Raw genomic sequence first — 24,450 nt, forward strand, 5'->3', positions numbered from 1 at the left:
AGAGCTATAACTGCTCGGTGGAGCTTCCTCCAGGGTGTAGCGGTGGTGCTGCCGGTGAGGCCCGGGAGGAAACGGCGGGGCAGGCGCGGCGCTGACGTGGCGGCGGCACCGGCACCATGCGGGACGACGGTGGTGGTTCTTCCTCCTCGGTGAGTGTTCGCCAGGCTTTTCACCAGGAAAACCCAGCCAGATGGGCTCTGATAGCGGGATGGCGATAACGAGCCGCTTTCTCTGGGTTTATGTTGTGTTGTGATGTGAGGCCCGGCTCCATGAGCGGCCCTGAACAGGCGGATGAGCGGGAAACGCTCCCGGGGATGAGCGGCTCCTCCTCGGTGAGTGTCCGCCAAGCTTTTTCACCGGGAATCCCAGCTAGATGAGCTCTGATAGCGGGATGGCGATAACGAGCCGCTTTCTCCGGGGTTGTGTTGTGTTGTGAGGCCCGGCTCCATGACCGGCCCTGAACGGGCGGATGAGCGGGAAACACTCCCGGGGATGAGCGGCTCCTCCTCGGTGAGTGTCTGCCAAGCTTCTCACCGGGAAACCCAGCTAGATGAGCTCTGATAGCGGGATGGCGATAACGAGCCGCTTTCTCTGGGTTTATGTTGTGTTGTGTTGTGAGGCCCGGCTCCATGAGCGGCCCTGAACAGGAGAAGGAGCGGGAAACACTCCCGGAGATGAGCGGCTCCTCGGTGAGTGTCCGCCAGGCTTTTCACCGGGAAACCCAGCCAGATGGGCTCTGATAACGGGATGGCGATAACGAGCCGGTTTCTCCGGGTTTGTGTTGTGTTGTGTTGTGAGGCCCGGCTCCATGAGCGGCCCTGAACGGGTGGAGAAACGGGAAACACTCCCGGGAATGAGCGGCTCCTCTTCTCCCCAAGGCCGCCCTGAAAACCTCGAGCCGAGCTCAGTTTTATCCTGCAGGAACAAGGCGCTGTTTTTCGCTTTGTCCTAAAGGCCTCCCTTGGAGGATCCCCAAAGGATTCTGAGCTTTCCCGCTCCTCCCGAGGACAATCAGGCCCTGCTGTGACATTTCCATCACCTTTTCTGTATCAACCTGGTCACTCCAGTGGTTTTTTGCTGTATTTAGGGGCTGGATGATGTAGGGCAGCCCATTTCCAGCTCACTGGAATGGCCCAGAGTCCAGCAGCAGCAGAAAGAATCCACCACTCTCCATTTTTTCAAGCCACTTTTTTCACTTTTTCTCAGCTCTGCAAGAAAAGTGGATTTTTTTTGTTTGTTTGTTTTCCTTGTGTTCAGCTTTTGGGTTTTCCTGCATGGATTCCTGCATGTGTTAGGTGTCTGTTCTTTAAATAGGAAGTTAATGGAATAAATGGGAAAAAAACCACACATAGAACTTAAACACCAGTTTCTGTAGGTGTTTTCTTTATAATTGGTTATTAATTTCTATATTATGTCATATCATACTATATATTATATTATATTATATTATATTATATTATATTATATTATATTATACTGTAGGAAGTAAAGGGTATAAATGAAAAAAAACCCACACATAAAACTTAAATGCCAGTTTCTGTAGGTGTTTGCTTCATAATTGGTTATTAATTTCTATATTATATCATAATATACTATATATTACATTATATCATATTGTGTCTTATATTATATTATATTATATTATATTATATTATATTATACTGTAGGAAGTAAAGGGAATAAATGAAAAAAAACACACACAGAACTTAAACACCAGTTTCTGTAGGTGTTTGCTTCATAATTGGTTATTAATTTCTATATTATATCATATCATACTATATATTACATTATATAATATCATATATTATATTATATTATATTATTTTATACTGTAGGAAGTAAATGGTATAAATGAAAAAAAACACACATAAAACTTAAACACCAGTTTCTGTAGGTGTTTCCTTCATAATTGGTTATTAATTTCTTTATTATATCATAATATACTATATATTACATTATATCATATCGTGTCTTATATTATATTGTATTATATGATATGATATGATATGATATTATATTATATTATATTATATTATATTATATTATATTATATTATATTATATTATGCTGTAGGAAGTAAACGGTATAAATGAAAAAAAAACACACATAAAACTTAAACACCAGTTTCTGTAGGTGTTTCCTTCATAATTGGTTATTAATTTCTATATTATGTCATATCATACTATATATTACATTATATCATATATTGTATCATATATTATATTATATTATATTATATTATATTATATTATATTATATTATATTATATTATGTTATACTGTAGGAAGTAAATGGTATAAATGAAAAAAAAACCACACATAGCACTTAAACACCAGTTTCTGTAGGTGTTTCCTTTTATAATTGGTTATTAATTTCTATATTATGTCATATCATACTATATATTACATTATATAATATCTTATATTGTATTATATTATATTATACCGTAGGAAGTAAAGGGTATAAATGAAAAAATACCCACACATAGCACTTAAACACCAGTTTCTGTAGATGTTTTCTTCATAATTGGTTATTAACTTCTATATTATGTCATATCATACTATGTATTACATTATATCATATAATATCTTATATTATATTATATTATATTATATTATATTATATTATATTATATTATACTGTAGGAAGTAAACTGTATAAATGAAAAAAAACCACACATAGCACTTAAACAATTTCTGTCGGTGTTTGCTTCATAATTGGTTCTTCTATATTATATCATATCATACTATATATATTATATTATATTATATTATATTATATTATATTATATTATATTATATTAATCTGTAGGAAGTAAACGGTATAAATGAAAAAAAAACACACATAGAACTTAAATGCCAGTTTCTGTAGGTGTTTCCTTCATAATTGGTTATTAATTTCTATATTATATCATATCATACTATATATTACATTATATCATATCGTGTCTTATATTATATTATACTATATTATATTATATTATATTATATTATACTGTAGGAAGTAAAGGGTATAAATGAAAAAAAACCACACATAAAACTTAAATGCCAGTTTCTGTAGGTGTTTTCTTCTTAATTGGTTATTAACTTCTATTTTATATCATATCATACTATATATTACATTATATCATATATTGTATCATATATTATGTTATATTATATTATATTTTAGTATATTATACTGTATTATATTATTTATATTATATTATACTATTTATATATTATATATTTATAAATTATTATATTATACTATTTATATTATATTTATATTATATTTATATTATATTAATTATATTATATATATGTTATACTGTACTATACTGATATTATATTATACCGTATTATATTATATTATATTATATTATATTATATTATATTATATTATACTATATTATACTATACTATATTATATTATACTATATATTATATTATATTATATATAGTATAATATAATATATACCATATCAGATATAATAGTATATTATATATTTAATATATATATAATATATATTAAATATATTGTATAGTATATATTATAGTATATATTATATAATAGTATATATATTATACTATATATAGTATAATATAATATATATATTATAATATAATATATACTATATTATCCTATATCAGACATATTAACTTCTCAGAAAGCCCAACAAATAATTTTTCACTCTCCCTTTTTGCTGCAGATCCTTAACCAAAGTTCTTCACACTAATCTTTACTCTTACACAAAATTTTTATTGTAATTATCATTGTAATCTCATCACTCTGATTTTTTTCTGGCAAGGCTTCCACACATTTCTGATTTTCGTTCATTTATTGATTATTGATTCACCATTCATTTATTGATTATTCATTATTCATTTATCACTGCCTGCTACTGAACTTTTTAGCTGGTGGTTTATCTCTCACCATAGATAGTGGGCAGCACATTTTTCTATATAAAAGACAGGTAATTTAACCATCATTTCTTTTTTTTTTTTTTTTTTTTTTTATTGGTTGGTTGGTTGGTTGGTTTAGTTGAATTTTTTTGGGTTTTTTCCTCTCAGGTGTTTTTTTGTTTGTTTGTTTGTTTGGGGTTTTTTATTATTATTTTATTTTGTTTGGGGTTTTTTTGTTTGTTTGGTGTTTTGTTTTTTTGGTTTTTTTGTTGGGGTTTTTTTGAGGTTTTTTTTTGGTTGATTGTTGGGTTTTTTGGGGGTTTTTTTGGGTTTTATTTTTTTTTGTTGGTTGGTTGGAGTTTTTTGGGGGGTTTTTCCTTTTTTTTCTTCTTTTTTTTTCTTTTTTTTTTCTTTTTATTCCTCTCTTTTTTTGTTTTGTTTTCCTTTTTTTTTCTTTTGTTTTGTTTTGATTTTGTTTTTTCTTTTTTGATTTTGATTACTTCTTTTGTTTTGTTTTGTTTTTGGTGGTTTTTTTTTTTTTTTTGGTTGGGTTTTTTTGATTTGTTTTTTTTGTTTTTGGGGGGTTTTGTGGGGTTTTTTGTTTGGGGTTTTTTTTTTTTGGTTGGTTGTGGTTTTTTTGTGGTTTTTTTGGTTTGGTTTGGTTTGATTTGTTTTTTTTTTTTTTGGTTGGTTGGTTGGGTTTTTTGTGGGTTTTTTCCTTTTTTAAAATCTTTATTTTTTTCTTCTCTTTTTTTGTTTTGTGTTGTTTTCCTTTTTTTCTTTCTTTTTTTTTTTTTTTTGTTTGTTTTGTGTTGTTTTGGGGTTTTTTGTGGGGTTTTTTGTTTGTTTTGGTTTTGTTTTGTTTTGTTGTTTTTCTTTGGGGTTTTTTTTTTGTGTGTATTTTTTTTCTTTCCATTTTCTTAGCCACTTCCTATTCCAAAACACTACCTTTGTTCCCCAGGTTACAATTTTGATTTTATATATCCTCCCACTGGGCAATGATTTTTATTTTCTGCTCTATTTTCTCATCACTTTTCCAACAAAAAATATCATTTAGTCATGACTAATATTTATAATAAAATGCAGGAACAACACACAGCAAATAAATTGTTCATATTGACTTTTAAATTTATTTTTACAAAGTTGTGCTAAATTATGTGTCTTAATAAGAGCACAGCAAGTGATAAATGACAAAAAAAATCTTTGTTAAATAATGAAAATATAAATGTGATAAAATAAATAATGTGATACAGATAAAGTGAATATCTGGGTGTGATAAAATAAAATATAAAATAAAGGAATGAAGGAAACTAGAGACAACATTCCAGGCAAGGTAAATGCAAAAATTATGCAAATTTTTTTTTTTCATTGAGGAAAAATAAATGCTATTTAAAGACTGGTAAATTACTAACTAAAATATTTGTCATCAAATATAAGCAAAAAAAAACAAATTATGCTGCTAATGTGAATTATTTTCCCTCATTAGGACACCAGGACTGGACATCACAGACAGCAAAAGCTCAAGAGACCCTTGGGAAATAAAAAGTATGTGATTTTTTTTTTTTAATTTTTTTTTTTCTGGTTTGATTGAGAGCAAAAAAAAAAAAAAAAAGCTGAAAGAATCTTAGTGAAAAAAAAATCTAGTTTTGATAAATATTCTGAATTTTAAGAGTTGCAGCAATTTTAATTAGTGTGTTGAGAATCTCAGCTGACTTCACTTACTGATGGATTATGAATATCAATAATTATGAATAATCAATAAGTTTGTGGGAAAAGTGCTTTTCTGACATTTCACTGTGTATTACCTTTCTTTTTTTTTTATTTTTTTTTAAAGATTTTAACATAGTAAAGATAAATATTTTAAATCCAAGACCAAATGGAGCTCTGAAATAATTTTTGGGTTATTTGTGAATTTTTATTTTGGGCTTAAAGATTTTAATTTGAGAAATCCTCCTGAAATATTGTATGTAATGACCTGACCTGATGCCAGATTATTAATTTCTGGATTATTATTTTCTGCCCCTTTATTATTAATTTCTGGAATATTAATTTCTTCCCCTTTATTATTAATTTCTGGATTATTAATTTCTGCCCCGTTATTAATTTCTGGATTATTAATTTCTGCCCCTTTATTATTAATTTCTGCATTATTAATTTCTGCCCCCTTATTTATTTCTGGATTATTAATTTCTGCCCCCTTATTAATTTCTGGATTAATAATTTCTGCCCCTTTATTATTAATTTCTGGATTATTAATTTCTGCCCCGTTATTAATTTCTGGATTATTAATTTCTGCCCCTTTATTATTAATTTCTGGATTATTAATTTCTGCCCCCTTATTATTAATTTCTGGATTATTAATTTCTGCCCCTTTATTAATTTCTGGATTATTAATTTCTGCCCCCTTTATTATTAATTTCTGGATTATTAATTTCTGTCCCTTTATTATTAATTTCTGGATTATTAATTTCTGCCCCCTTTATTATTAATTTCTGGATTATTAATTTCTGCCCCCTTATTATTAATTTCTGGATTATTAATTTCTTCCCCTTTATTATTAATTTCTGGATTATTAATTTCTGCCCCTTTATTAATTTCTGGATTATTAATTTCTGCCCCGTTATTAATTTCTGGATTATTAATTTCTGCCCCTTTATTATTAATTTCTGCCCCTTTATTATTAATTTCTGCATTATTAATTTCTGCCCCCTTATTTATTTCTGGATTATTAATTTCTGTCCCTTTATTATTAATTTCTGGATTATTAATTTCTGCCCTTTTATTATTAATTTCTGGATTATTAATTTCTGCCCCTTTATTATTAATTTCTGCCCCCTTATTAATTTCTGGATTATTAATTTCTGCCCCTTTATTATTAATTTCTGGATTATTAATTTCTGCCCCCTTATTAATTTTTGGATTATTAATTTCTGCCCCGTTATTAATTTCTGGATTATTAATTTCTGCCCCTTTATTATTAATTTCTGGATTGATGTGTTAAAGGGTGAGCTCCACAGCTCAGAGTATTAATAGTATTAATAATATTAATAATACTAATAATATTAATAATATTAATAGAATGGCCATCAGTCTGGTTACTTCACTTGGTAATTGTAGGGATACATTGCAAAATATTTCTGTTCTTTCTTTTCTCTTTATATAAATGTTATTTACCCAGGGAATAAATATCCTGAGTTTTTTTTTTTTTTGACACCTCATTCAGTTTACAGGAATTTAAATGTCCAGATATTTCAAAGTCTGAGAGAAAGACTTTGGGACAGTGAAGCAAAATTCTCTCTGATCTCTAGGGAAAAAAATTAAGAAAATTAAGTACTGCTGATGAATCTAAAGTATTCTTAATGTAATGTAATTTTTAGAATATAATAAAAGTTTATCTTCATTGCTGAAGGCTTCACTTGTTAAAATTCTTAATTTTAATTGTGTAGTGCTGGCCCTGACTCTGGGAATAGAGATTGAAGGAGATTTTGCCCTTTGTGGGATGGAAAATGTCTCTTTTGTAATGGTGGGCTGCAGAAATATTCTTATATTCCAACAATAAATAAATGCTTATTTTTAAACTTATTTTTAATGCTTATTTTTAAACTAAATGCTTATTTTTAAACTAAGACTCACTTGCACTCGCTTCTGAAGTTGAAAGTTTGAAAGTTTAAGGTAGGAGGAATATTTTTTTTTTAGTTCCTCTTGAGATCTTACTATTATCATTATTAAAAAGATACACTGAAAAAAAACAACACTGAGGATGTTTTATCACAGTTCCCAAAACTCAAGAGATTCAGTGAACAGCAAGAATAATTTTTAGGATATTTGGGAAGGTGAGAATGAAGTTTACAGTCAAATTTACCGTGATTTATTTATTGTGATGTGCATCCACATGGAAAATGTCTCTTTTGTAATGGTGGGCTGCAGGAATATTCTTATATTCCAACAATAAATAAATGCTTATTTTTAAACTTATTTTTAATGCTTATTTTTAAACTAAATGCTTATTTTTAAACTTATTTTTCATGCTTATTTTTAAACTAAATGCTTATTTTTAAACTTATTTTTAATGCTTATTTTTAAACTAAATGCTTATTTTTAAACTTATTTTTCATGCTTATTTTTAAACTAAATGCTTATTTTTAAACTTATTTTTAATGCTTATTTTTAAACTAAATGCTTATTTTTAAACTAAGATTCACTTGCACTCGCTTCTGAAGTTGAAAAGTTGAAAGTTTGAGGTAGGAGGAATATTTTTTTCAGTTCCTCTTGAGAGTTTACTGATGTCATTATTAAAAAGATACACCAAAAAAAAAAAAAACAACACTGAGGATGTTTTATCACAGTTCCCAACACTCAAGAGATTCGGTGAACAGCGAGAATAATTTTTAGGATATTTGGGAAGGTGGGAATGAAGTTTACAGTCGAATTTACTGTGATTGATTTATTGTGATGTGCATCCACATGGAAAATGTCTCTTTTGTAATGGTGGGCTGCAGAAATATTCTTATATTCCAACAATAAATAAATGCTTATTTTTAAACTTATTTTTCATGCTTATTTTTAAACTAAATGCTTATTTTTAAACTTATTTTTCATGCTTATTTTTAAACTAAATGCTTATTTTTAAACTTATTTTTCATGCTTATTTTTAAACTAAATGCTTATTTTTAAACTAAGACTCACTTGCACTCGCTTCTGAAGTTGAAAGTTTGAAAGTTTGAAGTTGAAAGTTTGAGGTAGGAAGAATATTTTTTTAGTTCCTCTAGAGAGCTTACTGATGTCATTATTAAAAAGATACATCAATAAAAAAAAACAACACTGAGCATGTTTTATCACAGTTCCCAAAACTCAGGAGATTCAGTGAACAGCGAGATTAATTTTTAGGATATTTGGGAAGGTCGTCTGTCAAATTTACTGTGATTTATTTATTCTGATGTGCATCCACATACAGAGGGGATTCAATTTGATTTTTTTTCCAGGTCTAAGCAGCCTGAGGAAGGGGAAGCTGCCGTTCCAGAGGTGAACAATAACAGTGATGACACAGACACCAACATTTCCTCTGCCTCACCAGAGGCCCCAGTGAACGGGAGCGCAGAGCCCAGGAGCAAACGGACCATCCGCAGACCTGCTTATTGGTTAGAGATGAGAGGGATGAAGAACAGTGCCAACAAATCTGCAGAAAAAAAAGGTATTTATCTCCCCTTTGGTCCAGGGCAAAACTGATTTTCTCTCTGGTTTTTCGATGAGAGATTAGTTTGCTGCAATTCAGCCAAAAATTACAAAATTACTTGCTAGTGCTGCTCATAGAAAGAAATTAATTTATACCACTGCACAAACTCAGGTACAATTCTCTGACATTACACAGTTCCTTTTGAGTGGCTTGTCTATTAAAATAATCATTCTGTGGCTGAACTCAGTTCTGTCTGTAAAAGAGGTAAGTAAAAATTACACTGTAGAATTAAGTAAAAGTAAAAGTTCTGATCATATCAGAAATAAGCTTCAAGATCTTTAAAAATAGAACTCAAGATCTTTAAAAATAGAACCATCATCTCTAAAGATGTGGCAAAGGGGACCAATCACCAATATTTGGGATTAGACACAGCTTTTGTGGTTGGTAGATGATTATTTTTTAAGGATGTTTTTATTTTCTCACATTTGTGAGATCTTTAAAAATAGAACCATCAACACTAAAGATGTGGCAAAGGGGACCATTCAGCAATATTTGGGATTAGACACAGCTTTTGTGGTTGGTAGATGATTATTTTTTAAGGATGTTTTTATTTTCTCACATTTGTCAGTTAGAGTTTTCTGATTTTGAGTGGTGTGGGGCTTAGGTTGTTGTAGGAACATTCAGATTTCCTGGCTTAGGAGCTGTTTTCCAAACTTCAGTCTTCTTTAATGTATTCCCTTCTTACCTCTAAGTTAGGATTGTGGGGAGAGGAACCCAAATTCAGTATCTTGATAAAAATGAGATTGCTGTAGCTCCACAGCCCCAGGTCCAGTCAGTAGCAAGATTAAATATTCCTGTAGGAACACAGATATAAAACATAAACAAACAGATCAGCATTCACACAAGCAGCACCAACAGCCTCCATCCTTAAATCCTTAAATCCTCAATTCCCAGGAGGAAATTCTCTGTTTCCTAAAGTCTCCAGTTGGTGTTTCCTGCCTACCATTGTGCTTCTGTGCTCATCTGTATTCATGGAGATAAAACTTGGAAATATTCAGGGCAGGCATGCTATTATTTGGGTTTCTTTATGCTCCTTTTTGTGTGAGTGCAGGTGAGTTTTCTATGACATAACCCAGCACTTTCTGCCTCTTTTTCCTGAAGATTATTTTTCCAGGCACTATTTATTCCTTACCTGCTGTATCAGAGTATTGTGGGCCATGAGGTGCCTAAATGTTGCTGAAAAAGAACAGTGTCTGGTCCACTGGTGTCCAGATGCCTCACAAGAACTACTTTTGGGGTTGGTTTTTTTTGACTAAATATTGAATACAAAGATAAGATGAGGCAGCAGTAGACTCAAAGCTGTTATGCACACTGAATACCAAGACTGAAACATATCTGTTCTTACTTATCAGGAGAAGTGCTCTTGAAAGGCAAGAGGAAATCTGAGCAAAGGGAAGGCAAAGATGTTAAAGACTCTCCCAGGAAGAAGCGGAAGATTTCAGGTAATTAATACAAATAACTTGTGATTTCTAATTTTAAATCTCCAGGTACTTCAGACTTCTCTGCCCAAATGACATCTTCTGGAGTCTTCAAATTCTATTTCTGATTCTGAATGTTTTGTTCTAGGAGACCATTGACTAGTGTTTGCTTCATCAGTGAGAGGTGATTTAATTTCAGTCTGTTTTAGAAGTCCAATAAAGGGAGGGAGGAAAGGAATTAATGGGAAATATAGGCTAGTCTGCATCATTTCAGTTTCCCAAAAGATTATAGACTAAACAATGAGACACATTACTTATAAACATCTGGAGATTGATTAGTTGATAACAGCAATATGAGTTTGTTAAGAAGAAATCAAACCCCAAACGCTTCTTTTTTTTTGCCACAAAGACTGAGGGGAAAAATGCTTGACATCAAAGGTCTCTTATTCCTTCAAAAAGTTTGTCAGTCTGTAGTTAAGTGCAAAGAAAGGTGTACAAGTGGTGAAAGTAGGAGCAGATGAGACAAAAATGTACATTTGCTGTCCAGTCTTGCAAAGATGAGACCAGAAAAGCCAAATCCAGCCTGGAGTTGAATCTGGCAAGGGATGTGAACAGCAACAAGAAGAGATGAACAGCAAAGAGCAGGGAAGGTGTGAGTGCACTGCTCATCAGAGCAGGGGAACTGGTGACAAATGACACAAAAAAGGCACTCAGTGTTTTCTGTGACTTGATCTTTATCAATTAAAGGAATCCTTCAGGAATCCCAGGAACCTGAGACCAGACAGAGGGGAAAATTTGGAACAAAGAAGCTCCTACACTCAATGAAAGAGGTCAAGCTTAGAGCACTTAAACAAACTGGATTTACCAAATCATTTGCCAGTTAAGTCTTGGTTAAGTGGGAAGGTGTGAGGGGGCAAAGGAGGATCCAGGAAACTACAGACATGTTGCTCTGGCTTTAGTGCCAGGGCAGGTCATGCAGCAGATTATCTTGGGTACTATTGTGTGGCATTTACAGGACAACATGGTAATCAAGGCCAGGCAGAATGAATTTAGGTACTGCTTGACTAACCTGATATCCTTCTATAACAAGGTGCTGCACTTAACAGATTAAAGAAAAGCTGTGGATGTTATTTCCCTGGATTTTAGCAAAGCCTTCTGCCACCATTTCCCACATCATTCTTCTGGAGGAACTGGATGCTCATGGCTTGGACAGGTGCACTCTTTGCTGGGTAGAAAATTGGCTGGATGGCTGTGCCTCTAGGCCATCCATGAGGAATGGAGTGACATCCATCTAGGGCTGGTCTTCCTCAGGGCCCAGCATTTGGCCAGTCCAGTTAAATATCTTTATTGATGATCTAGATGAGGAGATGGAGTACAATCTTCAGTAAGTGACACCAAGTGGGATGGGATGGAGAGCAGGGAGGCTCTGCAGAGGAAACAGGACAGGCTGGAATGATGTGCCAAGGCCAGCAGTGTGAGGATCAACAAGATCAAGTTCCAGGTCCTGCCTTTGTGTCACAACAACCCCATTAAGCAGAAGAGCTGGAAAAAGCTCTCTGAGTGTTGGTCAAGAGTGGCTCAACAGAAGCCCAGCTGTGCCCAGGGGCCAGTGGCAGTTCTGGGGTGGCAGCAGGGCCAGGGCAGTGCCTGTCCCCTGTGCTGGCACTGCTGGGGCACCTCCAGTGCTGGGGGCAGCTCTGGGCTCCTCCTGACAAGAGAGACCTGCAGGGAATGGAGCTGGGGAAGGGAATGGAGCCCCAGGAGGGGCTGAGGGAGCTGGGAAGGGAATGGAGCCCCAGGAGGGGCTGAGGGAGCTGGGGAAGGGAATGGAGCCCCAGGAGGGGCTGAGGGAGCTGGGGAAGGGTCTGGAGCCCCAGGAGAGGCTGAGGGAGCTGGGGAAGGGAATGGAGCCCCAGGAGAGGCTGAGGGAGCTGGGAAGGGAATGGAGCCCCAGGAGGGGCTGAGGGAGCTGGGAAAGGGGCTCAGCCTGGAGAAAAGGAGGCTCAGGGGGGACCTTGTGGCTCTCCAAAACTCCCTGCCAGAAGGGGACAGCCAGATGAGAGTTGGGCTTTGCTCCCAGGGAACAGGGACAGGACAAGGGGAAATGGCCTCAAGTTGCACCAGGTTTAGATGTGATACTGGGAGCAATTATCTTTGAAAGGTCTTGGCGACTGGCAGAGCTTTCTGGAGGTTGGAAGAGAGAAAATATCACTCATATCTTCAAGGACAAAAAGAAGGAAGATCTGGGGAACTACAGGCCAGTCAACCTCACTCACCTCAGTCCCTGGGAAGATGATGGAGAGAATCATCCTGGAAAGCATTTCCAAACACATGAAGGACAAGATGGGGATTTGAATTAACCAACATGGATTCATGCAGGGCAAATCATATTTAAATCGACCTGATAGCCTTCCACCCTGAGGTCACTAGCTTGGTAAAACAGGACTATATAAAAAGATGGTTCACCATCCTTATATTCAATTCTAATTATTATTTTTGTCACCAAGGACTTGGAAGGATGTAGACAGCACAAAGCTGAAAGTGACAGCAAGTGTATTGGAGAGCAGGCTAAAAGTTGAAGTGGTCTTGACAACAATTTAAAAATAGGACAGAGAACAATATAAAATCGAAGATTGTATAGTTTGGGAAGAAATACTGTCACAGCAGAAAAACAAAGAACTGCCTCTCAGAAATCAACGCTTCAGAAGAGGATTCAAGATCTAGAAAATCAAAAGCTGACTATGGACCAGCAGTGTCACAGCTGTTTTTAAATTGTTAGACTGAGGTTTGAGCAGGAATGTAGAATTTGTGAAATAATTAGACACATAAAGTAATTCTTTTGCTCTAAGGCAAGGTCACCATGGAATGCTTTTTCCAGGAGTAGGCACTGCCCATTCAGGAAATGTGTGGGACAACTGAAGAGGACAGGGAGATGAGAGCAAACAGCATAACCCATACTGAAACAATAAAGAGGTTTTTAGTGTAAAGAAGGCAGGAATGAGTAGAGAAATGAGACTCCATTTTGGTTGGCATCAGATGGACTCAGGCAAACTGCACAGAGGATATTTCAGTGTGAAGACTTCCCATTGCCTGAGCTTTGTGTATGAACAAGTATAAAACTTACAAATATTTGGGTGGGACCAATGCCTGCCACTATAAATAGATTTTGAAAGAGAGTAGCAAACATAATCTTGACATTGCTTAAAAAAAAATAAAATAATGAACATTTCTGAATAACTTTGAGACAGCAGACTAAATAGCAGCCTTTTAGCAAAAAAAAAAAAAAATCTGCTTTTTATTGTAACAAAACTAGCAGAACTGAATCTTCTGGCTTGTCTTCTTTGTGTTGTAACAGGGAAAAAACATCAAAGTGGAACAAAACAAAACTCCAGAACGAAAGAGCACCGTGCTCACAAAGAGCCAGAAACCTATGACAGAGGTAAGAGGAGGCAGTAACTAAACATTGTTTATGAAACAGATAAAAGATAAATGCAATTCTAGGATTTAAATCAGAGCAACAGCTGAGTTTCTGGTGTTTCCATTCAGTGGAAACTTTACTGTTGAGAAAGAAGAACTGGCTGAGGACACTGCACACTGCCTGAGTGAAATTCCACATATTCTTGTAATTTCATAATGTAATAATGAAGAGGGAATCACTTCTTGAACTGAACAAAAAGCCTGCTAAAATAAATTGCAGTTCTTTGAATGGTTGACCCTCAAATGGATGGTTTCACCCAATCTTATCTCCTCCCTTTCCTTGTTAGTTACTCCCCAAACCCTGCCCCACATTCCAGAATGTTCTGTGCCAATTCCTTACTGAACCAACCCCCTGCCAGTTCCCCCACTTGTTTGGTTGTCAATCTATATTAATCCCTTCCCCTAATTCTGGAAAGTTCTGTGTTCTTCAAAGACCCACTGGATTGTTCAAGCTGTACCTTCCCACTGTGTTCTCCCATTGTTTTTTAAGTCCTTCCTCAAGCTCCTGCCCAGTTTATCTGGTCAATTTGTTGTACCCTCCACTTTCCATCCAAAAATCCTGGTTTTGGCCTTGAAATCTCAAATTTTTGCTTGGGATTTCACAAAGAGGCCAGGAGCTGGAGATCCATGAGCACACAGGGTGCTTTTCCCTGGCTGTTACTGGTCTGTGACTGCTTTTATTATTTCTTGGTTTGGGAAGATCTGCCAGGGAAATCTGGAGTTTACCTTGGAATGGAGAATATAAACCAGCCCTCCTCCTTCCCCAATTACAAATTTGCAATTTCAGGCAAAGATTTGGAAATAGGGATAACAATTCTTTACTAGGAATATTAAGAATACAAATGTAGTAGTACAAAAAAAAAAAAAAAATAAAAAACAAGCACACAGACAAACAACACCCAAGACAACAAAAGTGAAAACACTTTTTGCCAAAAGAAAAGTTTACTCAGCACACTAAAGTAATTAACAAAGGAAGAATGTCCACTGCTCAAGTAGAAGAACACTCCTTAGAAGAAAATTGTAGTTTAAAGAGCTTTTATAAAATGCTTTTTGAAAAGCAGTGATGTGTGACAAAAAGCTGTAAATAAACTACATTTATTGAAGCACAGCTGGACACAGGTTTGGTGGCTTGTAACCCTTTTCTTTTTAAACTTCACTGTGCACACCCAAAGGAGGAAAATAAAAAAGATCTTGTGTTAGCACTGGTATTCTAAATATTGTGTTTTGACAGGTAGTATAGAAGAGCAGTGGTCTTTAGAGATCCAGGACAAAGGCAGAGTTACCTGTCCAACATGCCGGGCTGTGGTCAGGAAGACTGTAGAAGGCCTGAAGAAACATATGGTAAATTGCAGAAAGGTAAGAACACAAGAGCTGAGCTATGGTTTCGTTATTCCTCTTCAGCTTAACTGATAAAAAAAGCCTGCCTGTTTTGTGTTGTGTTTAAAACCAGTTTCATCTCATCAGTCCTTTGTACATTTATAAGAATAGTGTTGGTGCTTCTTGCCCAGCTTTTTGCTGGAGATTTAGAGCAGTGAACAAGGGTGTAGTTATTTCATTGTTCCACTAAGTTTTAATCTCCATAAAATCTGTTCTTAGAAGACAAATTACCAACCCCAAATAAATCATTCTGCTCTCCTGCTCCTTTGCCCCAAAGAGTTTTCCACTACTTTTGGTTATTTCCAGTTAAATGTTGGTTTTTTTTCCTAGGAAATGTTCACGTGTCATCACTGTGGGAAGCAGCTGAAATCTTTAGCAGGGATGAAATACCATGTCATGGCAGACCACAACAATCAGGTAACACAACTTCTGCAGGCAGAACAGGCTTTGGTCCTTTCCTGGTACACACAGAAACAGTTTTTTTCAAGCATTGTGGCTGTTCAAATCTAGTCTTAACTATTATTTTTCCAGTGAGATTTAACATCTGAAAATAAAGTAGAATGTTACCAGAGATGGTAGACATGCAACATCATAGAAAGAGAGATGAATTTATATTTAGGTTGGTAATAAGTCACACATAAAAGGCATTCCCAATCAGAAGGAAAAAGATCAGGCTGCAATTTTCAGTCCTTTGTTAGAAAGGAAGAGGTTTTTCTGCATCCAGAGCAGACTAGATTTGAGGGAAAATAGCAGAAGCAGCAATTAGTTCTCATCTCTCTTTACTGTAAAAATACTAATCTAACACTAGATTAGTACTGATACTACAATCTCTTTTCCTCCTTTAAAGAAGGCAATGCCTCCTGTTGTAGTTGTGAGGAATTAGAACTTTTTAAAAAAAAGGTCATTGGAAGTTTGTGTAATGTTCAGATAATTCACTCTGAATTTTTCACACAATTCCCAGTAGTGCAGTTTCTGAACCTACAGCTGTAATAGTAAATTATGCAGATCAGGAATTATGTTCTGGATTAGGATTAGGTCTGTCACTGAGTTCTATATTTTTATTCAGTCTAGGTGTAAAATTAGGTAAAGTAGGAATGAATAAATAAACAATAACCATCAGAGACAGAATAAGGAACTTGAGCTGTAGTTTAGCACAGATGAATAACTGTTACAAGCAGTCTGCTTCACTTTAGTAGGACCAATAAATGTTTAAGATGCATCATTTTTGTCAGTTTACTCCTTTTAAAGGTAATTCCTCTTGGTTTAACCCCAGCCAGCAGCCAAGCTCCATGCAGCCCTTTACTCTCTCAGGATAGGGGAGACAATCAAAGTGAGAAAACTCATAAAGAGTTCAATAGATGAAGCACCGAAGCAAAACAAAACAAAACAAGAAATTCATTCCCCACCTGGACAGGAAAGTCCAGACATCTCCAGGAACCACAGGGCTCCATCACTCATAACAGTAGCTTTGGGACAACAAATTCTGTCCCCTTCCTTCTCCTTCCCCCAGCTTTATATGGTCTGGAATATCCTTGTGATCATTTGGGATCAGCTGTCCCACATAAATCCCCTCCCAGCTGCTTGTGCGCCCCCAGACCACTCGATGGCAGTATGAGAAAAGCCTTTAGCACTGTCCAAGGGCTGCTCAGCAACAGCAAAAACCATCTCTCTGCTGTCAACCCAGATCCAAAACACACTCCCACAACAATTGTCACTTCAGCCATAACCGGCACAGATATACAAAAAGCGATCATTACGGTAAATACATGTCTGTAAAATCATAAATTGCAGAGATTTAATTATTTTAGTGTTGGGAAAGACGGGGCAGGACGGACTTATGGATATGACTGCATGGCAAGAAATACTGTAGATGTAAAACCTGTAAGTGAAATAGGAATGAAAGCCATTTTGGAGATGTGAGCATGGCAGGCAGGAAGACGGGGATGAGCTGACAAAAGGACAAGAATGTTGCCTTTCCACCTTGGCAAAGACATCCAGGAACAAATGCATAAGAAAGGAGTCTATAGAGTTTAGAATATAAAATGACATGGTAATGCAGTAGTTCTTACAGGCTGCATGCAAAGTTTGTAGGTTTTGTATCTCACGCTGGTTGGTCAATGTGAATTAGAATATTCAACAGAAAAAAGGATATAATGGATTGTAACAAGAGGATCGCTCTCTTGTCCTCTCTTTTCCCCTCTTCTCCCCTCTCTTGTCCTGGCTCTCCTCCCTTTTGCCCTCACCTCTCTCCTCTGGCCCTCTCACCCCTCTTCCCTCACCTCTCTTGGCCCATCCCCTCTCCTCTCTCTCACCTCACTTGCTCCTGTTTTCTCCCCACGTTTTTCCCCTGCTCCTGCCCCGTTTTTCCCCCTGAGCTCTCTTCTCTCTCTCTCTCCCCATTCTCTCTTTAGGGCTTTGCTCCAGCCCAGGCTGGTGGCTGAAGGCAAAGCCCTCTTTACCCACCACCCTTGGAATAATAAACCCCCGTGTTTCTAGAGCATCTCAGCTCTGCAGAGTTCCTTCTCCCTGCCATCCACGGAAAAAATTGCAACATTTTAGAAGCTTTCCTGCCCCCAGTGTATTGAGTAGCAAATTCCCTTTGAGAGGAACTGTAAATCCTGTGTTTTTCATTCATCTCTCTGCTGTTCTTCAGCCAATTGTGAAGGAGGGAGAGGAACTGGACGAGCAGCTGGAGCGGGAGCGCCTTCGGAAGGTCCTGAAGCGCATGGGGAAACTAAAGTGCACAAGGGAGGTAAGCTGCACTGTGCAAAAGATGAAAAAAAAGGGTTAAACAGCACTGAATGCAGAAATATAAAACATGAGAGTGCTGTTGAGTATGTTCTGCTGCTGGCCAAAGATTATGTTTTGAGATCCCAACTATGCTTTTAAGACAGAGTAGTATAGAATCATAGAATAATTTGGGTTAAAAGAGACCTTTAATAGTCATTTCAATGCCAATTCTTTGTTGCAGATTTTGTCTGTCTGAATAGACTAACATTAATTTTTCTACCTACCTGTTTCTGCTCTGTGAGGATGAGTGATAGTCCTTTGATTAATAAACTGTGGATCCTGTTCACACTGGTTGTGTAACCCCTCGAAGAACAGTTTTCTTCCACGTATTTTTCTTCTCTATTGACAGGGCTGCACAGGCAGCTTCACCAGCATCATGGGATACCTATATCACATTAAAAAATGTGGGAAAGCTGCTTCTGAGCTGGAAAAGATGGCCATGAAGTGCCATCACTGTGGAAAAGCATACAGATCAAAGGCAGGACTTGTCTACCACCTCCGATCCAAGCACGGGCCGGTGAGTGCTCTGGTGGGGCTTCAGCCACTCAGGCTTGAAACACATGCAGCCTTTTGTCTGCTGCTTTCTTGGGGAATTCCAGATCTACAAATCTTTGCATTTTTCCTCCCCCCGGATTATTTTGTCCTTGATGGTTTCCTTCTAGCAGCAGCTGTTGCTTGTCTGTGACTAGGATGAGGTTTTTTAATAGTAAATCATCATGGCAGCAGTAAAGGAGCTGAGTTTTGCTCCCTGAATGAGTGATGCTGATGTAATTTGGGAGATGCTTTCCTTTGCTCTTAAAAGACTCAACACTGGAGCAGAACAGGCAGTCTTGTTGTCCATGAGGGTTTTACAGTAGATGATGGAATACTTTTCAAGATTAACAACTGCATAAAGCTCTCTGCTTGAGCCTCATTGCTGTGATCTCTGTGAGCAGATCTGGGGGTCTGGGAGGCATTTCTGTCCTATGTCTGTGACAGTAAACCACAGCTGCTGCAGCCTATTTATGGGAGATTTGGCAAAACATTGATTCCTAGTATTTAGTGTAACTGAAATAGGAAATAGTGAAAGAGGCTCATTTTTTTGGGGGGCCTTCATTGCAGGTCACTTTCCTCCATGAGGAGAGAACAGAGAACCTGAAAGAAATGAAATGGGATCAAAACAACACAGGCAGAGTTCAGAGGAGATCTGCAAAAGTGGCAATCTACTATCTCCATGAGCTGGCAGGAGAAGAGCTGGCCAAAGAGTGGCCCAAAAGAAAAGTTCTGCAGGACTTGATTCCAGATGACCGGAAGGTACGAGGCCTTAAAAATGCTTTATAGGGTTCAAGTTTATACCTCAACATCTGATGAGTCTTGTACTGGTTTATGGCATTTGGAAAGCAGTGTGTGGTGTGGGGGATTGCGTTCTGCTCTCTCTCTCATCTTAGATTAACAGTATTTTTACAGCAGCAATTGCTGTAGTGGGAGTGTTTTGTTCTGATTGAAAAGTCCTATTGCTGGAATTCTCAGTGAGCAGAGGGAACATGTTCCAGTTCTGATGATTGCTCACATTTGACAGGCTCAAGATCACTCCTGGCCATGCTGTGAGGCCTCAGCAATCCTTCTCATCTCCCATACATGTGGTATTTCACAGTGTTTTAGAGTTTCCAGCAGAGTCTTTTAGGCTGTGAAACCCAAGAGAAAAAGATGCTTTATGATTTCAGTGGGGTTGGTACATTTAGAGGAGTTGTTGTAGTCAAAGCAATGGGAAGTTTCAGGTTCTGAAATTGTGGGGGTTTTCCAGATTCAGTTATGTTTCTAAAGAGTTGATGGCAGGAAAATATTTGATTACTGGGAGTTTGCCTGTTAAAGTAGGAGAAGAGATAGCACTTCTGTCTCAGCCTAGAAGAGGAAATTCTGCATAGCCAGCATTACCTCCAGCTCTCAATTCCATCTTTGTCCCAGCTGAAATACACTCGTCCTGGACTGCCCACGTTTAGTCAAGATGTGCTGTGCAAGTGGAAAACAGAGATAAAGATGTACCGAAGAGTCCACTGCCCAAATCAGGTAATCCTTAACTGTTTCTGAAGCTCCAGAGAGGACAGATTTTGGGTTTGTATGAGCCAACAGCTTCCCACAGCCTTAAAACTGCAGTTGGTCTTTGTGGGAGAGACAAATCCTGCTCTATCTCATTATGGTTGTTTAGTGTAATTAAGACTCTTTTTAGTGCTGGGGATGCTCCTTTAGTCCTTTGCATCAAAAAATCCCTGGGGATGATCCTTTTGGGAATTTGTAAACACTTGAGAACCAGTAATTTGGTGTCAGGCTGGTACAGTTTTCTCATCCAGGTGAGCAGTTGGTCCATTTGGAGGTTTGAATAGTGGAAAAATAACACTTTCCTTGCCTTTCTATCTAAATCTAATCACAGAAGGAAGGAGTAGAGGTGGAAATACAGGAGTAATGAGACTTTGTCTGGCACAGCACTTTAATTTTCTTCATTGCTCTAGAAAGCTTTAAGCCCTTTTCAACCTGGCCTTGGGTATTTGCAGGTGTGGGGCAGGCACAGCTCTGAGCAACCTTTCCAGAGCCTGCCCTCCAGACAATGCTTTATTATCCAGGAAGAAGTGATTTCTTGCTAGGATGTTGTTCACACATTTATTTGTTCTTTTTTACTGTTTCAGGGTTGTGAATCCGTGTATGGCAGTGTCTCAGGACTCAAGTCTCACCTTGGCACATGTACCTTGGTTGGTAATTTTCCTCTTTATAGCCCCTGTCCCTCTGATAAGCTGTCTGGTATGGATGAGAGTTTCTAGGTTTTATTGCTGGGTTCTAGCTGAGCAAAATTCAAATTAAATATCTAGGTTTATCAGCCTCCTGGTCCAGCAACTCTTGATGAAATTTTTTTTTTGTTTATTTGTTTTGACGCCAGGGAGACTTTGTGGCTGGTAAATACAAGTGTCTCCTGTGTGAGAAGGAGTTCATTTCTGAGAGTGGGGTCAAGTATCACATCAACTCTGTGCACGCTGAGGTAAGGCAGGCAGAGTGGAGCCTCAAACCCCAGGCTGCTGGGAGTGGGGAGAGTGTCTTAAAAAGAAAATACCGGATGTGTGCCATGTTTTACTTTCTCCTTGCTCACTGTTGGGTCCTTAAACTCAGCTGCTCTTACCTGTTAGTGTGGGGAGCTGAGTGTTCTGTCGTGTCACTTGCCTTGTCCCAAGCTGCTGCTGCTCTGTCCAGCTCTGCAGCATTTCCTGTGCCTTCAATTTGTCAAATCAAATCTGAATCCTCTGAGACAGAGTGACACCTGAGGAGACACATCAAAGAACATTATTAGGCAGTTGCCTTTCCAGATCTCACATTGCAGGGAAACCTTGTCCCACAACACAACCTTATATTGATATAAACCCTGATAGGCTTTATTTGGCATTTCCACCACCATCAGTACCAACCTTGTCACCTTCTAAACCCACAGGATTGGTTTGATATGAACACAACGACCACCAAAAGCTTCGAGAAGCTGATGAAAATTCGCCAAAGGGAAGAGCAGAAGAAGCAACGGAAGAAACGTCCTTTGACCAGGGGCAGAAAGAAGAGAGCTGGCACTCTTTCTGCCAAGAAGCTCCCCCCTGCTGGAGCTGAAAAAGTGAGGAGAAATAAGAGAGGTCGTCCACGACGAGTGGACAAGGAGAGTGCAGGTGGTGAGGAGGGGGCACAGAGAGCTGAAGTCCCAAAAACCAGCCGCAAGCGAGGCCGAAGCAAATCCCTGGAAGAGGAGAAGGAGTAATTAATTCTAAGGCTTTTCAGTTCCAAACCCCACTTTTCTGTCAAGCTCATAACCCACAGCACTAATCCAAGCAACTGAATGTCTTTTGGGACTGTGACTCAATTCTGCGGGTGGCTTTGATACTGAAAACTTCTGCATCTGGTCAGTTTGTGAGGAACACAAACCAAAGCTGTGGTGCAGAGGTTGCTTCTGCTGGTGGAATTCCTTTGGACAGTGGCACTGACAGTGTGATCCCTGCTCTGGTTGCAGTCTCAGTTTGGTCATACTAGTTGCTTGTTTAGTGATTTCCAGTACAGCAAGTGTCTGTTTTGTCATCTTCCTCTGATGTGTGAGATCGGGGTTCTTTTTTTTACAATTCTTCTCTTAAGGGACTGACTAACAGAATGTTTAAGTCTCTTCAAAGGGGGGAAATCCTTTCTTGCACAGAATGCACACAAACTAATCATGAGAAAACAGTGCTGTGCAGAATGTGGTGTGAGAATGTGGTTTTCTTGTCTGTTTGGTGTTTTCTTGGTGCCATCCCTCCTCACACTGCACACCCCAGCCTGCCTGCAGGGTTTGTCCTGCATGCATTGGTGCTGTCCAGTTGTCTTTTCAGTTTCTCTTCAGAACTCCACAGTGCAAATGTTCACCACCTTCCCACTCAGTACAATAAACCCAGGAATTAAAGAAAGTTTTTCATATTCAATTTTCAGTCCAGAGTCCAGTTTCCTGTCATTTATGAGTTACTAACTAGACCTGCTTTCTAGACATGGATATTTTTTTGTGGTTATTCAGTAAAATACTCCTCCACATAACACAGCATGGGGAAGAAAACCTTTTTTTAACAATCCATCAGCATTACAGCAGATTGTTTGCTGGATTGGCACTGCTGTGAGCACAGAGATCTGTCCCATAGCACCTCCCTCCTGCTGCAATGAGGCTGAGACAGCTTCACTGAGAGCAAAGAATTTACCAGAGAGGCAAAAATCACCTCCCTCCCCTGCTCTCCACACTCCTGGAGCTGCAGCCCTGGGCACTGGTGGTTTCTGGGCCAGGTTATGTCCAGTTCTTTTATCCCCAGTCCACCAGGGCTGTTCTCCATCCATGAATTCCCCAGTTTGTTCTGGATGACATCCCTCTCCTCCAGAAAATCAGTTCCACCAGGCAGCTTGGATTGAAAATATTATATATTGTGTGCAACAAGCCCTGGAAAAATGCTTGACCACTGCCCCAGCAAACTGATCCTTGCTGTTATCAATTTTACTTGAACAAGTACATATTTAGAAAGAGATCCAGTTTTGAAGGAATCAGAATTGATAAGAGACCAACCAGTCACTCAGTACCTGTTGCAGTGATTCACTGTACTAAAAAATTATGTATTTTCTCACTGGGATTTGTTTTCATTTCAGCCTCTGCATCCCGTTCTGCTGAGTCCTGGTAACTGAAATAGCTTTATGGTATCAGAAATTTCTTCCTGCATATTTGTAGTCATTATTAACTCCATTACATAATTTGCTGTATGAGATAAAGAGGCTTGTTAGTCTCAGTCACGAGAGGCTTTTTTTGCTCTTTTTCTTTTTCCTGCTGTGCATCGTTCTTTGCTGACACGTTGTACATCGATTGGTGCATTTTTTCACTTTTTTTTTTTTTTTTTAAAGTCCAGAGAGATGAACCAGGAACCAGCTGCAGCATTCTGTAACAGTCTGGTTTTATGTAAGATACAATGATAACCTTGCTCTGCTCTCACCTACCTCTTTTCTGTCCTCACCTCCCTCACTTACACCATTAATATTCACTTTTACCCTCTTAGACACATTTTTCAGTTATTCTGCAAATGCCTCTGAGAACTCATCTCTCTTTTATTTCTAGAAACTCCACAGAGTTTAAGGCCAGACAGCACATTCTGAAACATTTGTGGTGTATTTCACAAAACTACTCCTCCAGCAAAGACCTTAATAACAATATTTTGTACAGTGACTTTTCCAGAAAGCTTGGTTTTAATCTGCAGATTTTCTTTGTATTTGTTATATAATTTCATTAACATTTCTTGATAAAGATGTTAAATAGCTGCAGACTCTGGGATTCTCTAGGACAAACCCTTATTTACAATTACTTAATATCAAGCATTTAATGTGTTCCACTGATGCTTGTATAACACGTGGGGGCCAAGAGCAAGGCCTTAGAGAAATTTATGATGTCAACAGCTACCTTTACCTAAATGGACTTGTAATTAATTAAAGAATAATATTTACAGAAAACTCTTCTCTGTGAAACCACCTTGGCTGGGTCTTACTTACGATGCCTTTTAATGTCAATTTTTGGTGTGTCTGGCAGATCTCAGATTAAGCTGTGCTTACACTCATCACACATATTTTTTTAAGTACTGACACACTTGAGTTTTGCTTTGGGAGCCTGGAGGGTTGTTGGTTTTTTTAGTGGGTTTTTTTGGGGTTTTTTGGGGGGTTTTTTGGTTGGGTTTTTTGGTTTGGTTTGGTTTGGGGTTTTTTTGGGTTTTTTGAGGGGGTT

The 24,450-nt window shown here is 37.5% G+C and overlaps 1 protein-coding gene across 1 annotated transcript; it reads left to right on the top strand.

The window, feature by feature from the left end:
- Nucleotides 1-47: 47 nt before the first annotated feature.
- ZNF512 (zinc finger protein 512) lies at nt 48-24,171 on the top strand. Its single transcript, XM_083857208.1, has 14 exons — nt 48-149; nt 5,371-5,429; nt 8,867-9,075; nt 10,470-10,559; nt 13,891-13,974; nt 15,244-15,368; nt 15,720-15,806; nt 18,043-18,141; nt 18,529-18,696; nt 19,281-19,472; nt 20,124-20,225; nt 20,840-20,902; nt 21,088-21,186; nt 21,631-24,171. The coding sequence occupies exons 1-14, from the start codon at nt 117-119 to the stop codon at nt 21,940-21,942; spliced, it is 1,722 nt and encodes a 573-aa protein (XP_083713334.1). The 5' UTR covers nt 48-116; the 3' UTR covers nt 21,943-24,171.
- Nucleotides 24,172-24,450: the final 279 nt, after the last annotated feature.

Source organism: Zosterops lateralis, assembly GCF_965231275.1.
Source record: "Zosterops lateralis genome assembly, chromosome: 3".
In the NCBI taxonomy this organism is placed as follows: Eukaryota; Metazoa; Chordata; class Aves; order Passeriformes; family Zosteropidae; genus Zosterops; species Zosterops lateralis.